Genomic DNA, 14,095 nt, shown 5'->3' with positions numbered 1-14,095 from the left:
ATTTATTTGTGTTCTCTCATTTTTCATTGATAAATCTTTCACTTGAAAAGTTTTTCAGCTCCTCGGTTAAATTTGTTCTCGGATATTTATTATTTTAGTGCTATTGTAAATAAGATTGTTTTCTTCCTCTATTTTATCAGATAGTTTAAGTGTATGGAATCATAACTTGTATGTTAATTTTATATTTTGCTAATTTACTGAGTGTATTTTAAAAGGTTTTAATGTACTGTTTATGGTTTTTTTATAGAGAACATTGCATGATCTACAAGCAGCAATGTTTTACTTATTTGTCTTCAATTTCAATAACTTAAAAATTTTTTTGACTAATTTTTCTTCCACATACGTCAAGTGCTGTGTTAAAATAGAAGCATTGACAATGGGCACAATATACTTTTCCATTGGTGTCTCAATTTGAAGGCGCAAACACCTCTTAAAGTTTTTATAAACTGGTTTCAGAGGGTAAAAATCTTTTGTTGGGCCTCCAGCGTGATAGAATGCCCTCTGGGTTTGTAGTAGAGTGGGATTGTAGCTTGGTCACAAGGCTGCTGGCTCTGCACTAGGGTTGGCTTATTACAAGGGGCTTGGGTAGTTGTAATTCCCATTTTATTTTTGGACAGAGTAAATATCCTTCAGGACTTTGCTCAGTAGGGTAGACGCTAGGGCAGGTTTCTGCAGTCAGGTCTGCATATGGTGGGCTTTATATTAGGATGTGGATTAGTATGGCTTTCACTGAGTACCAGAGAGGATTTCTGAGGTCACTGTGGATTTCTACATAGGCAGAACTGGCCATGAACTGTGGCTTAGGAAGCTGGAACTGAGTCTTGGAACTGCTATTGGGACCAAGGTCTGCAGGCCTGCCAGCATTGCTCTAAATGGGTATCACTCTCCAGGCCTCTGGAAGACCCAAGACCTCTCACAGACTGTGGCTGGGAGGAGTTTGGGATGATTACAGAGTAAGTTCCAAAATTCTCAGTGGGACCAAGTTGGGTGGGACATTTTCTGGTCTGTAGTCAAGAGCAGGGGTCCTGTAGTTTGCCACCTGAATGAAAGCTTGCCTTCTGAAAAGGGTGCTCCTCAATCTTGGGCTTTAGCAAAGTTTCACAATTGCCTCCTTGGATCTCAAAGCTCTCTTAAAGGCACTTATTTTTGAGATGGGGTCTCACTGCATAACCCAGGTTGGTCTTAAAATTTTGGCCTGAAGCAATTCTTCACCCTTACTGTACCATGTAGCTGTCATTACAGATATTAACCATGATGCCGGGTTCTCTCATTAAGACATTTTTGTCATGGATGACTGACAGACTTTCTTGCTGTTGGGGGTTAAGCAAATAGGGCACCTTTTTCTTTTTATCTGCTTCTAAGAGTGTAAATGCTTTATAGCTATATATCTCATATAATCTTTGTCTTTTTGCAGCTGACTCATTTCATTTTGCGTAATGTTATCAAGATTTATCTTTATAATTGGTAGAACATTTTCTGCTTTTTGAAAACTGAGTGATATTCCAGTATTTTTATATTTCAGATTATATTTACTGAATGATTTGGTGACAGAAATTTGCATTGCCTTTACCTATTAGCTTACAGTAATAATTATTGCTATGTAAATGACTCCTTATATGACCATACATGTTAAAGTATATATATGTGTTGCATTCTATTTCATTAGTCTAATTTTTCATCCTTATACCAGATTGTTTTAATTCTGTAGCTTGGAATGTCTTTTGAAATCAGGAACTTTAATGCCTGCAACATTGCTTTATTATTATTATTATTATTTTAAGATTGTTGGGAACTTTATTGTCTTTTGAAATTCTATATACTTTTGGGGTTACTGTTTCTATTTCTTCAAAAATGCAATGAGAAATTTGAAAAACATTTCATTAAATTTGTAGATTACATTGACCAGGATGAACATCTTTACAATGTTAACTATTACAAGCTTTGCATAAGAGCATGCTTGAGTGTTTTGTTAAATTCCTATGTGTGTGTGTGTGTGTGTGTGTGTTTGTGTATTTTGAGATGGAGTGTCGCTCTATCTCCAGGCTGGAGTGCAGCGGCACAATCTTGGCTCACTGCAACCTCTGCCTCCCGGGTTCAAGCGATTCCTTTGCCTCAGCCTCCTGAGTAGCTGGGACTACAGGTGCATGCCACCAAGCCTGGCTAGTTTTTCACATTTTAGTAGAGACAGGGTTTCACTGTGTTGGCCAGAATGGTCTCTATCTCCTGACCTCAGGTGATCCACCCACCTCGGCCTCCCAAAGTGCTGGGATTACAGGCGTGAGCCACCCATGCCTGGCATATTTTTTTTTCAATTTTTTTCTATTATTGTTGTATACTTGCATTTGAGTTTAGTCATAGAAAATAATTCATAAAATTTCAGTTTTAAAAAATTTGGTAAGACTTCTTTTTTGGCCTAAGAGGTGGTCTATCAAGAAATATGTTGCATGAGCTATTGAGAAGGGTGTATATCCCGATGTTGAGGAGTGCTGTCTATACCTCTGTCAGAAATAGTTGTTTTATACCACCTTTAAGTAGTCCGTTTCCTTGTTAATATTCTGTTTTGATTTTTTTTATTATACTTTAAATTCTGGGGTACACGTGCAGAACGTGCAGGTTTGTTACGTAGGTATGCACGTGCCATGGTGGTTTGCTGTACCCATCAACCTGTTATCTACATTGGGTATTTCTCCTAATGTTATTCATCCCCTAGCCTCCCACTCCCCGACAGGCCCTGGTGTGTGATGTTCCCCTTCCTGTGTCCCTGTGTTGTCATTGTTCAACTCCCACTTATGAGTGACAACATGCTAGTTTGATTTTCTGTTCTTGTGTTACTTTGCTGAGAATGATGGTTTCCAGCTTTATCCATGTCTCTGCAAAGGACATGGACTCATCCTTTTTTATGGCTGCATACTATTCCGTGGTATATATGTGCCACATTTTCTTTATCCAGTCTATTACTGATGGGCATTTGGGTTGGTTCCAAATCTTTGCTATTGTGAATAGTGCTGCAATAAACATATGCATGCATGTGTCTTTATAGTAGAATGATTTATAATTTTGGGCGTATATACCCAGTAATGGGATTGCTGGATCAAATGGTATTTCTAGTTCTAGATCCTTGAGGAATCGCCACATTGTCTTCCACAATGGCTCAACTAATTTACACTCCCACCAACAGTGTAAAAGCATTCCTACTTCTCCACATCTTCTCCAGCATCTGTTGTTACCTGACTTTTTAATGATCACCATTCTAACTGGCATGAAATGGTACTCATTGTGGTTTTCATTTGCATTTCTCTAATGACCAGTGATGATGAGCTTTTTTTCATGTTTGTTGGCCACATAAATGTCTTTTTTTGAGAAGTATCTGTTCATATCCTTTGCCCACTTTTTGATGGGGTGTTTTTTTTTTTTCTTGTAAATTTGTTTAAGTTCTTTATAGATCCTGGATATTGGCCCTTTGTCAGATGGATAGATTGCAAAATTTTTCTCCCATCCTGTAGGTTGCCTGTTCACTCTGATGATAGTTTGTTTTGCTGTGCAGAAGCTCTTTAGTTTAATTAGGTCCCGTTTGTCAATTTGGCTTTTGCTGCCATTGCTGTTGGTGATTTAGTCATGAAGTCTTTGCCCATGCCTGTGTCCTGAATGGCATTGTCTAGGTTTTCTTCTAGGGTTTTTATGGTTTGGGGTGTTACATTTAAGTCTGTAATCCATCTTGAGTTAATTTTTGTATAAGGTGTAAGGAAGGGGTCCAGTTCAGTTTTCTGAGTATGGCTAGCCAGTTTTTTCAACACCATTTATTAAATAGGGAATCTTTTCCCCATTGCTTGTTTTTTTCAAATTTCTCAAAGATCAGATGGCTGTAGATCTGTGTTGTTATTTCTGAGGCCTCTGTTCTGTTCCATTGGTCTATATAACTGTTTTGATACCAGTACCGTACTGTTTTTGTTACTGTAGCCTTGTAGTATAGTTCGATACTACGAGTCACGTAGCGTGATGCCTCCAGCTTTGTTCTTTTTGCTTAGGATTGGCTATATGAGCTTTTTTTTGGTTCCATATTAAATTTAGTTTTTTCAAAATCTGTAAAGAAAGTTAATGGTAGCTTGATGGAATAGTGTTGAATCTATAAATTACTTTGGGCCGTATGGCCATTTTCACAATATTGATTCTTCCTATCCATGAGCATGGAATGTTCTTCCATTTGTTTGTGTCCTCTCTTATTTTCTTGAGCAGTGGTTTGTAGTTCTCCTTGAAGAGGTCCTTCACATCCCTTGGAAGTTGTATTCCTAGGTATTTTATTCTCTTTGTAGCAATTGTGAATGGGAGCTCAGTCATGATTTGGCTCTCTCTCTATTATTGGTGTATAGGAATGCTTCTGATTTTTGCACATTGATTTTGTGTCCTGAGACTTTGCTGAAGTTGCTTATCAGCTTAAAGAGATTTTGGGCTGAGACAATGGGGTTTTCTAAATCATGTCATCTGCAGATAGAGAAAATTTGACTTCCTCTTTTCCTATTTGAATACCTTTTATTTCTTTTTCTTGCCTGATTGCCCTCACCAGAACTTCCAATACTATGTTGAATGGGAGTGGTGAGGGAGGGCATCCTTGTCTTGTGCCGGTTTTCAAAGGGAGTGCTTCTGGTTTTTGCCCATTCAGTATGACATTGTCTGTGGGTTTGTCATAAATAGCTCTTATTATTTTGAGATACGTTCCATCAATACCTAGTTTATTGAGAGTTTTTAGCATGAAGGGGTATTGAATTTTGTTGAAGGCCTTTTCTGCATCTATTGAGATAATCATGTGGTTTTTATCATTGGTTCCTGTTTATGTGATGGATTACGTTTATTGATTTGCATATGTTGAACCAGCCTTGCATCCCAGGGATGAAGCCAACTTGATCGTGGTGGATAAGCTTTTTGATGTGCTGCTGGATTCAGTTTGCAAGTATTTTATTGAGGATTTTTGCATCCATGTTCATCAGGGATATTGGACTGAAATTTTTCTGTTGTTGTTGTGTCTCTGCCAGGTTTTTGTATCAGGATGATGCTGGCCTGATACAAAGTTAGAGAGGCTTCCCTCCTTTTGTATTGTTTGGAATAGTTGCAGAAAGAATAGGATCAGCTCTTCTTTGTACCTCTGGTAGAATTCAGCTGTGAATCCATCAGGTCCTGGACATTTTTTATTGATGGGCTAATAATTACTGCCTCAATTTTAGAACTTGTTATTGGCCTATTCAGGGATCTGACTTCTTCCTGATTTAGACTTGGAAGAGTGCATGTGTCCAGGAATTTATTCATTTCTTCTAGATTTTCTAGTTTATTTGCTTAGAGATGTTTATAGTATTCTCTGATGGTAGTTTGTATTTCTGTGGAATCAGTGCTGATGTCCCCTTTATTATTTTTGATTGCATCTATTTGATTCTCTCCTTTCTTCTTTATTAGACTGGCTAGCAGTCTATCTATTTGTTGATCTTTTCAAAAAATCAGCCCCTGGATTCATTGAATTTTTTTTTTTTTGAAGGGTATTTTGTGTCTCTCTCTCCTTCTGTTCTGCTCTGTTCTTAGTTATTTGTTATCTTCTGCTAGGGTTTGAATTTATTTGTTCTTGCTTCTCCAGTTCTTTTAATTGTGATTTTAGCATGTCTATTTTAGATCTTTCCTGCTTTCTCTCGTGGGCATTTAGTGCTATGAATTTTCCTCTAGACCCTGCTTTGTCTGTGTCCCAGAGATTCTGGTATGTTGTGTCTTTGTTCTCATTGGTTTCAAAGAACTTTTTTATTTCTGCTTTCATTTTGTTATTTACCCTGTAGTCATTCAGGAGCAGGTTGTTCAGTTTCCATGTTGTGTGGTTTTGGGTGAGTTTCTTAATCCTGAGTTCTAATTTGATTGCACTGTGGTCTGAGAGACTGTTATGATTTCCATTCTTTTACATTGGGAGTGTTTTACTTCCAATTATGTGGTCAGTTTTAGAATAAGTGCAATGTGGTGTTGAGAAGAATGTATATTCTGTTGATTTGGGGTAAAGAGTTCTGTAGATGTCTGTTAGGTCTGCTTGGTCCAGAGCTGAGTTCACATCCTGAATATCCTTGTTAGTGTTCTGTCTCATTGATGGGGCTAATATTGACAGTGGGGTGTTAAAGTCTCCCACTATTATAGTGTGGGAATCTAAGTCTCTTTGTAGATCCCTAAGAACTTGCTTTATGATTCTAGGTGCTCCTGTATTGGGTGCATACATATTTAGGATAGTTAGCTCTTCTTGTTGCATTGACCCCTTTACCATTATGCCCATCTTTGTCTCTTTTGATCTTTGTTGGTTTAAAGTCTGTTTTATCAGAGACTAGGATTGCAACCCCTGTTTTTTTTGTTTGTTTGTTTCTTTTTTTTTTTTTTGCTTTCCATTTGCTTGGTAACTATTCCTCCATCCATTTATTTTGAGTCTATGTATGTGTTTGCACATGAGATGGGTCTCTTGAATACAGCACTTAGATGGATCTTGACTCTGTTCAATTTGCCAGTCTGTGTCTTTTAATTGGGGGCATTTAGCCTATTTACATTTAAGGTTAATGTTGTTATGTGTGAATTTCATCCTGTCATTATGATGCTAGCTGGTTATTTTGCCCATTAGTTGATGCAGTTTCTTCATAGTGTTGATGGTCTTTACAATTTGGTATGTTTTTGCAGTGGCTGGTACCAGTCGTTCCTTTGTATGTTTAGTGCTTCCTTCAGGAGCTCTTGTAAGGCAGGCCTGCTGGTGACAAAATCTCAGCATTTGCTTGTCTGTAAAGGATTTTATTTCTCCTTCACTTATGAAGCTTAGTTTGGCTGGATATTAAATTCTGAGTTGAAATTCCTTTCTTTAAGAATGTTGAATATTGGCTCCCAGTCTCTTCTGGCTTGTAGGGTTTCTGCAGAGAGATCCACTTTTAGTCTGATGGGCTTCCATTTGTGGGTATCTCGACCTTTCTCTCTGGCTGCCCTCAACATTTTTTCTTCATTTCAACCTTGGTGAATCTGACAATTATGTGTCTTGGGGTTGCTCTTCTCGAGTAGTATCTTTGTGGTGTTCTCTGTATTTCCTGACTTTGAATGTTGGCCTGTCTTGCTAGGTTGGGGATGTTCTCCTGGATGATATCCTGAAGAGTGTTTTCCAACTTGGTTCCATTCTCCCCATCACTTTCAGATACCCCGATCAAATGTAGATTTGGTCTTTTCACATAGTCCCATATTTCTTGGAGGCTTTGTTCATTTCTTTTTATTCTTTTTTTCTCTAATCTTGTCTTCTTGCTTTATTTCATTAAGTTGATCTTCAGTCTCTGATATCCTTTCTTCCACTTTATCGATTCAGCTATTGATACTTGTGCATGTATCACGAAGTTCTCATGCTGTGTTTTTCATCTCCATCAGGTCATTTATGTTCTTCTCTAAACTGGTTCTTCCTGTTAGCAATTCGTCTAACCTTTTTTCAAGGTTCTTAGCTTCCTGGCATTGGGTTAGAGCATGCTCCTTTAGCTCGGAGGAGTTTGTTATTACCCACCCACCTCTGAAGACTACTTCTGTCAATTTGTCAAACTCATTCTCTGTTCAGTTTTGTTTGTTTGCTGGTGAGGAGTTGTGATCCTTTGTAGGAGAAAAGGCATTCTGGTTTTTGGAATTTTCAGCCTTTTTACACTGGCTTCTCCCCATCTTTATGGATTTATCTACCTTTGGTCTTTGATGTTGATGACCTTCAGATGGGGTCTCTGAGTAAACATCCTTTTTGTAGATGTTGCTTCTGTTCCTTTCTGTTTGTTAGTTTTTCTTTTAACAGTCAGGCCCCTCTGCTGCAGATGTGCTGGAGCTTGCTGGAGGTCCACTCCAGACCCTGTTTTCCTGGGTATCACCAGCTGAGGCTACAGAACAGCAAAGATTGCTGCCCATTCATTCCTCTGGAAGCTTCGTCCCACAGGCCACCCGCCAGATGCCAGCCAGAGCTCTCCTGTATGAGGTGTCTGTCAGCTTCTACTGGGAGGTGTCTCCCAATTAGGAGACATGGGTGTCAGGGACCCACTTGAGGTGGCAGTCTGACCCTTAGCAGAGCTCAAACGCTAGGTGTTGTTTTTTTACGTTACGTTATTTTCAGTGGTAAGAACTGCTTTCAGCATCTTTCCTATGGAAGACATATGCAGTGCCAATATACTTTTTGTGAATTTGATTATTTTGAAAGGTTTTTTTCCTATTAGGACAGATTTGCTGATTTGGTATTATTCTGACTTGATAGCTATTTTTTTTTTTTTTAGGACTTTGACTATCTCACACAGTTCTCTTCTGGCCTATAAATCTTTTGTTGACAATTCACTGGTTATCTCATAAGACTATGTTTGCAAATCACTTTTATCTTGCAGCTCCTAAGATTCTCTTTTTGTCTGTAACTGTTCAAATTGTGATTATAAATATGTTTTTGTTATAAATGTATTTGTGTGTATCCTAATTTGCTTTTCGATCTTGTTTTTTATTTTTACATTATTGTATCTTAATTTTAGAATCAGTTATTTTTTTGTATCTTTTATCACCACAATGTATATATTTTTGTTCTTATCCTCATTTTTCTGATTTTCTATAGTCTTTTGTGTTCCTATTTCACTCAGAGTATTATTCAATCTTTAAAATTAGTATATACATTTTTAATGGTTTCTTTCTGAAATTTTTATAATATTTTTGATGGGATTATATTGCCCTATTTTGTATAGATTGTAATCTTTGAGATTTGGACATTTAAAAATTTATAATATAGCTTTGTCCTGGTGTAGTCAGAAAACAATGGTCTTGGCTAGAGATTATGTGGGTCTCTCAAACATCTTCAGATTTGTCTTGTCTGAAATTTTGTGCTTACCTTTAGTTAAAAGAGATTATTTATGTTTCTTCTGAAAAGTAGTTACTTGGTACACCTTTTCTCTCTTTGCAGCACTGCAGTGCTCTGCTGCATTGTATTTATCTTTGGTCTCAACACACTCAAACTGTCATTTCTAAGTATACCACCATATCTTTCAGCACTTTATGTCATGGGAGACAGAAACCAGTGTGTGGAAAGGCCCGTAGAAGACAGAAATTAAATTGTATGTGCCAATATTTTACTTGCCTTTAGAAAAAAAAACAGAAGTTGACAATTTACTTCCGAAGGGACTAGGTAATATTGAGGAGCAGAAAGAGTTGATTGGGTAAATTTAACAAACTTTTCTTTTTTTCTATGTGGCTCTTTGCATTGGGCTTAATTCAGACACTGTACACACTTAACTCATGTATAAATTATCCACATATGTATTTTGGTCTGTATGCTTTTATTACATTTATATGTCTGTGAAGAATTAGGGCCTGTGTCATACTGCAGTGTCATCTTGCTTATGTAGTTTGAATAATTTTATAGGTTAAATTTGGAAACTATATTTATCTAATAAGTGGACTAATTTGTTATTTTTATTTCTTTTCAGTTATATGTTCTCATTTTGCTCAAGACCTTTGGCCAGAGCAGGGCAGAGAAGATTCTTTCCAAAAAGTGATATTGAGAAAATATGAAAAATGTGGACATGAGAATTTACAGTTAAAAATTGGTTGTACCAATGTGGATGAGTGTAAGGTGCACAAAAAAGGTTATAATAAGCTTAACCAGAGTTTGACAACTACACAAAGCAAAGTATTTCAGTGTGGCAAATATGCAAACATCTTTCATAAATGTTCAAATTCAAAAAGACATAAGATAAGGCATACTGGAAAGAAACTTTTGAAATGTAAAGAATATGTCAGATCATTTTGCATGCTTTCACATCTATCTCAACATAAAAGAATTTATACTAGAGAGAATTCCTACAAAAGTGAAGAACATGGCAAAGCCTTTAACTGGTCCTCAGCCCTTACTTATTATAAGAGAATTCATACTGGAGAGAAACCCTACAAATGTGAAGAATGTGGCAAAGCCTTTAGTAAGTTCTCAATCCTTACTAAGCATAAGGCAATTCATACTGGAGAGAAACATTACAAATGTGAAGAATGTGGCAAAGCCTTCACCCGGTCCTCAAGCCTTATTGAACATAAGAGAAGTCATGCTGGAGAGAAACCCTACAAATGTGAAGAATGTGGCAAAGCCTTTAGTAAGGCCTCAACCCTTACTGCACATAAGACAATTCATGCTGGAGAGAAACCCTATAAATGTGAAGAATGTGGCAAAGCTTTCAACCGGTCCTCAAACCTTACGGAACATAAGAGAATTCATACTGGAGAGAAGCCCTGCAAATGTGAAGAATGTGGCAAAGCCTTTGGTAACTTCTCAACCCTTACTAAACATAAGGTAATTCATACTGGAGAGAAACCCTACAAATGTGAAGAATGTGGCAAAGCCTTCAGCTGGCCCTCAAGCCTTACTGAACACAAGAGAATTCATGCTGGAGACAAACCTTACAAATGTGAAGAATGTGGCAAAACCTTTAAGTGGTCCTCAACACTTACTAAACATAAGATAATTCATACTGGAGAGAAACCCTACAAATGTGAAGAATGTGGCAAAGCCTTTACTACATTTTCAAGCCTTACTAAACATAAAGTAATTCATACTGGAGAGAAACACTACAAATGTGAAGAATGTGGCAAAGTCTTCAGCTGGTCCTCAAGCCTTACTACACATAAGGCAATTCATGCTGGAGAGAAACTCTACAAATGTGAAGAATGTGGCAAAGCCTTTAAGTGGTCCTCAAACCTTATGGAACATAAGAGAATTCATACTGGAGAGAAACCCTACAAATGTGAAGAATGTGGCAAAGCCTTCAGTAAGGTTGCAAACCTTACTAAACATAAGGTAATTCATACTGGAGAAAAACAATACAAATGTGAAGAATGTGGCAAAGCCTTCATCTGGTCCTCAAGACTTAGTGAACATAAGAGAATTCATACTGGAGAGAAACCCTACAAATGTGAAGAATGTGGCAAAGCCTTTAGCTGGGTCTCAGTCCTTAACAAACATAAGAAAATTCATGCTGGAAAGAAATTCTACAAATGTGAAGAATGTGGTAAAGACTTCAACCAATCCTCACACCTTACTACTCATAAGAGAATTCATACTGGAGGAAAAACCCTACAAATGTGAAAAATGTGGCAAAGCTTTCAATTAGTTCTCAACCCTTACTGAACATAAGGGTATTTATACAGGAGGGAAACCCTACAAATGTGAAGAATGTGGCAAATTTTTTAACTTCCTCAATCCTTACTAAACATAAGGTAATTCATACTGGAGGGAATTCCTACAATTGTGTGGAATGCGGCAAAGCCTTTAATCAGTCCTTAAGGCTTACTACATACAAGACAACTCATACTGGAGAGAAACCATGCATGTGTGAAGAATGTGGGAAAGCCTCTAACAGATCCTCAATTCTTAACAGACATAAGCTAATTCATACTAGAGAGAAACTGCAAACCTGAAAGATGTGACAATGCTTTTGGCAACACCTGAAACTTTTCTGAATATAAAAGAAATCATACTGGTGAGAAATCCTAGAAATGTGAAGAATGTGACAAAGCCTTTAAATGGCTGTCACACTTGATTGTAGGTAAGATAACTCATACTGGAGAATACTACTAGAATAAACAATGTGGCAAAACGTTTAACCAATGCTCATGCCTAATTGCAAAGGAAAGCATTTACACTAGCCTGGGCAACAGAGGGAGACTGTCTGGGGGAAAAAATGTGAATGTCATTAATATCTTCTCACATCTTATTCAGCATCAGAGAGTTCATACTAAATAAAAGCATTAAAAGTGCAATTGCTGTCAATAGATCTTTCAGAAAATATAAGCCCTTAAAGTACAGAAGAATATTTATTTTGAGGAAACACGTTATAAATATAAAGAAGGTTGTAGTACCTTTACGTGTATCACAGGTTTGATTGTACACATTTTGTACTACAGGAAAACCCTGAGGTAGTTGTTCCAACTTTGCTCAACATCAGGGAATTTATATTGAAGGATAACCCTGCAAATTTAATGAATTTGGAAAAACATTTTTTCAAAAACTACAGATTATAAAACACGAAAGTTTATACTAAAATATATGTTTGCAGATGAAGTAAATATTAAAAAATTTTAATCCAAAATTAAGTAAATATCAGAGAATTCACAGTAGAAATATCTGTCTCAAACTTCAGACATTACACTTCATCAGATTGCTGAGTATAGGAAAAAATCCAAAACTAAAGTTGGTAAAAAGAAAAATTTTTTGTATGTAACTTTAAGAGAAGTAGATCTTTGAAGAGTTATAATTTCATTTAAAGTACACTTTTGTCTTGAAAATACAGATTTTTTTTGTCAGACACAGTGGCTTACATCTATAAGGCCAACACTTTGGGATGCCGAGGTGGGTAGATCACCTGAGTTCAAGACCAGCCTGGCCAACTTGGTGAAACCCCATGTCTACTAAAAAGAAATAAAAAAAATTAGCGAAGCATGGTGGTGCACATCTGTAGTCCCGGCTACTTGGGAGGCTGAGGCATGAGAATCACTTGAACCTGGGAGCCAGAGGTTGCAGTAAGCTGAGATGTTGCTACTGCATTGCAGCCTGGGTGACAGAGCAAGACTCTGTCTCAAAAGAAAAAAAAAAAAAGCAGCTTATTTGGAAACTGAATAATGATGGAATTCAACTCTTAAATTACTTCATGCTATTTCTTCATTTCTGTTGTATTCACATGTAAAAAAAATGCGATCAATTCTGCATCAAAGATTTGGGAGACTATTAGGCGGTCGTTATTTATTACCTTATGGATGACTAAGGACATTGAAATGTAAGATGCATGATGAAAATTTAAGTAGAAAGGCTGTTTGTGGTTAACTTACAGAATTGAGTGATGTAGGGCATTCCAAGTAATATTCTTTTTTTTTTTTTTTTTTTTTTGAGAGGGAATCTCACTCTGTTGCCCAGGCTGGAGTGCAGTGGCATAATCTCGGTTCACTATAAGCTCCTCCTCCCAGGTTCAAGCTATGCTCCTGTCTCCACCTCCCAAGTAGCTGAGATTACAGTTGCCCCTGACCACATCCAGCTAATATTTCTATTTTAGTAAAACAAGGTTTCACCATGTTGGCCAGGCTGTTCTTGAACTCTTGACCTCAAGTGATCTGCCTGCCTTGGCTTCTCAAAGTGCTGTGATTATAGGTGTGAACCACTGTGCCCAGCCCTAAGTAATATTCTAATGCGTTATTATGAGAGAAAATCATTCTTATAGTTAAAATTAAATCAAAATAATCAGTATGTCATTTTACTAATTGTACTTTTATGTGATAAAACTTTTTTTTAAAGTTTTGGATTGTGTTAATTTTTCAATTCAACATTTATAATGTTAAATACTGTTATACATTCAATAAAGTTATTATGCTACTAATTTTAACCTATTCCACCTTACTCAAGGGTATATTTAAAAGATGGTTACAATACACTATTTGGTAACATAATAGACTAACGTCTCTAGTATTCTTCTTTTTTAGTGGCTTTAAACTACAAATAAGTTAAAGAATATGGTTCCTGTAGGTTAAATTTTTTTTACATTTAAATTTATTTTTCTTAGTTTTTGTGTTTACATAATATGTGTATATATTTATGCCATATATGGCATATTTTAATACAGTCATACAATATATAATGATCACATTGTGATAAATAAGGTAGCTATAACCTCTGGCTTTTATGTTTTGTATTACAAACAATTCAATTCTACAGTCTTAGTTATTCTAAGTTGTACAGTTAAATTATTATTGGCTACATGGTTATTTTTATGGTCATCATAAAAATTATATACAAGTGTAAATAAAATCAATATATTTCTGAGTCCTGAATAATTTTCAAAAATTTTTTATGTATTTTTTGAACACGTGGCCTCTGCCTGAGAGCACACAATAGAGTTTTAGTTTTGACTTACATAGAGTTAAATGTACACATCTATTAGTCTAAAGATATAACAGGTTTAAGGAGTAAGGGTGTTTGAATATAAGTTTGTAACTGTTTTCAGAAGAAAAGAGCAATATTGAAACAAAACAAAGCATTTTAATAAGATGTCTAATTTACTGGAAAACAAAAATCCTCAAAAAT

General features: G+C 36.4%; 1 protein-coding gene across 2 annotated transcripts in view; it reads left to right on the top strand.

Moving 5' to 3' along the window:
• The window catches only part of LOC103783567 (zinc finger protein 728), a 30,873-nt gene extending 17,034 nt beyond the window's left edge, over positions 1-13,839 (top strand). The window contains exons 4-5 of one of the 2 annotated variants that reach the window (XM_063600092.1): positions 9,465-12,373; positions 13,099-13,839. In XM_063600092.1, coding sequence (XP_063456162.1) covers positions 9,465-11,110 — 1,646 coding nt within the window. In that variant the 3' untranslated portion in view covers positions 11,111-12,373; positions 13,099-13,839. Of the gene's footprint in view, positions 1-9,464; positions 12,391-12,984 lie in introns of both variants that reach the window. The other variant, XM_063600093.1, reaches the window with a different exon arrangement.
• Positions 13,840-14,095: the final 256 nt, after the last annotated feature.

The sequence above is a fragment of the Pan paniscus genome, chromosome 20 (assembly GCF_029289425.2).
Source record: "Pan paniscus chromosome 20, NHGRI_mPanPan1-v2.0_pri, whole genome shotgun sequence".
Classification (NCBI taxonomy): domain Eukaryota; kingdom Metazoa; phylum Chordata; class Mammalia; order Primates; family Hominidae; genus Pan; species Pan paniscus.
The sequence above is the reverse complement of the archived record's forward strand: the minus strand, read 5'-3'. Positions and strand labels throughout refer to the sequence as shown.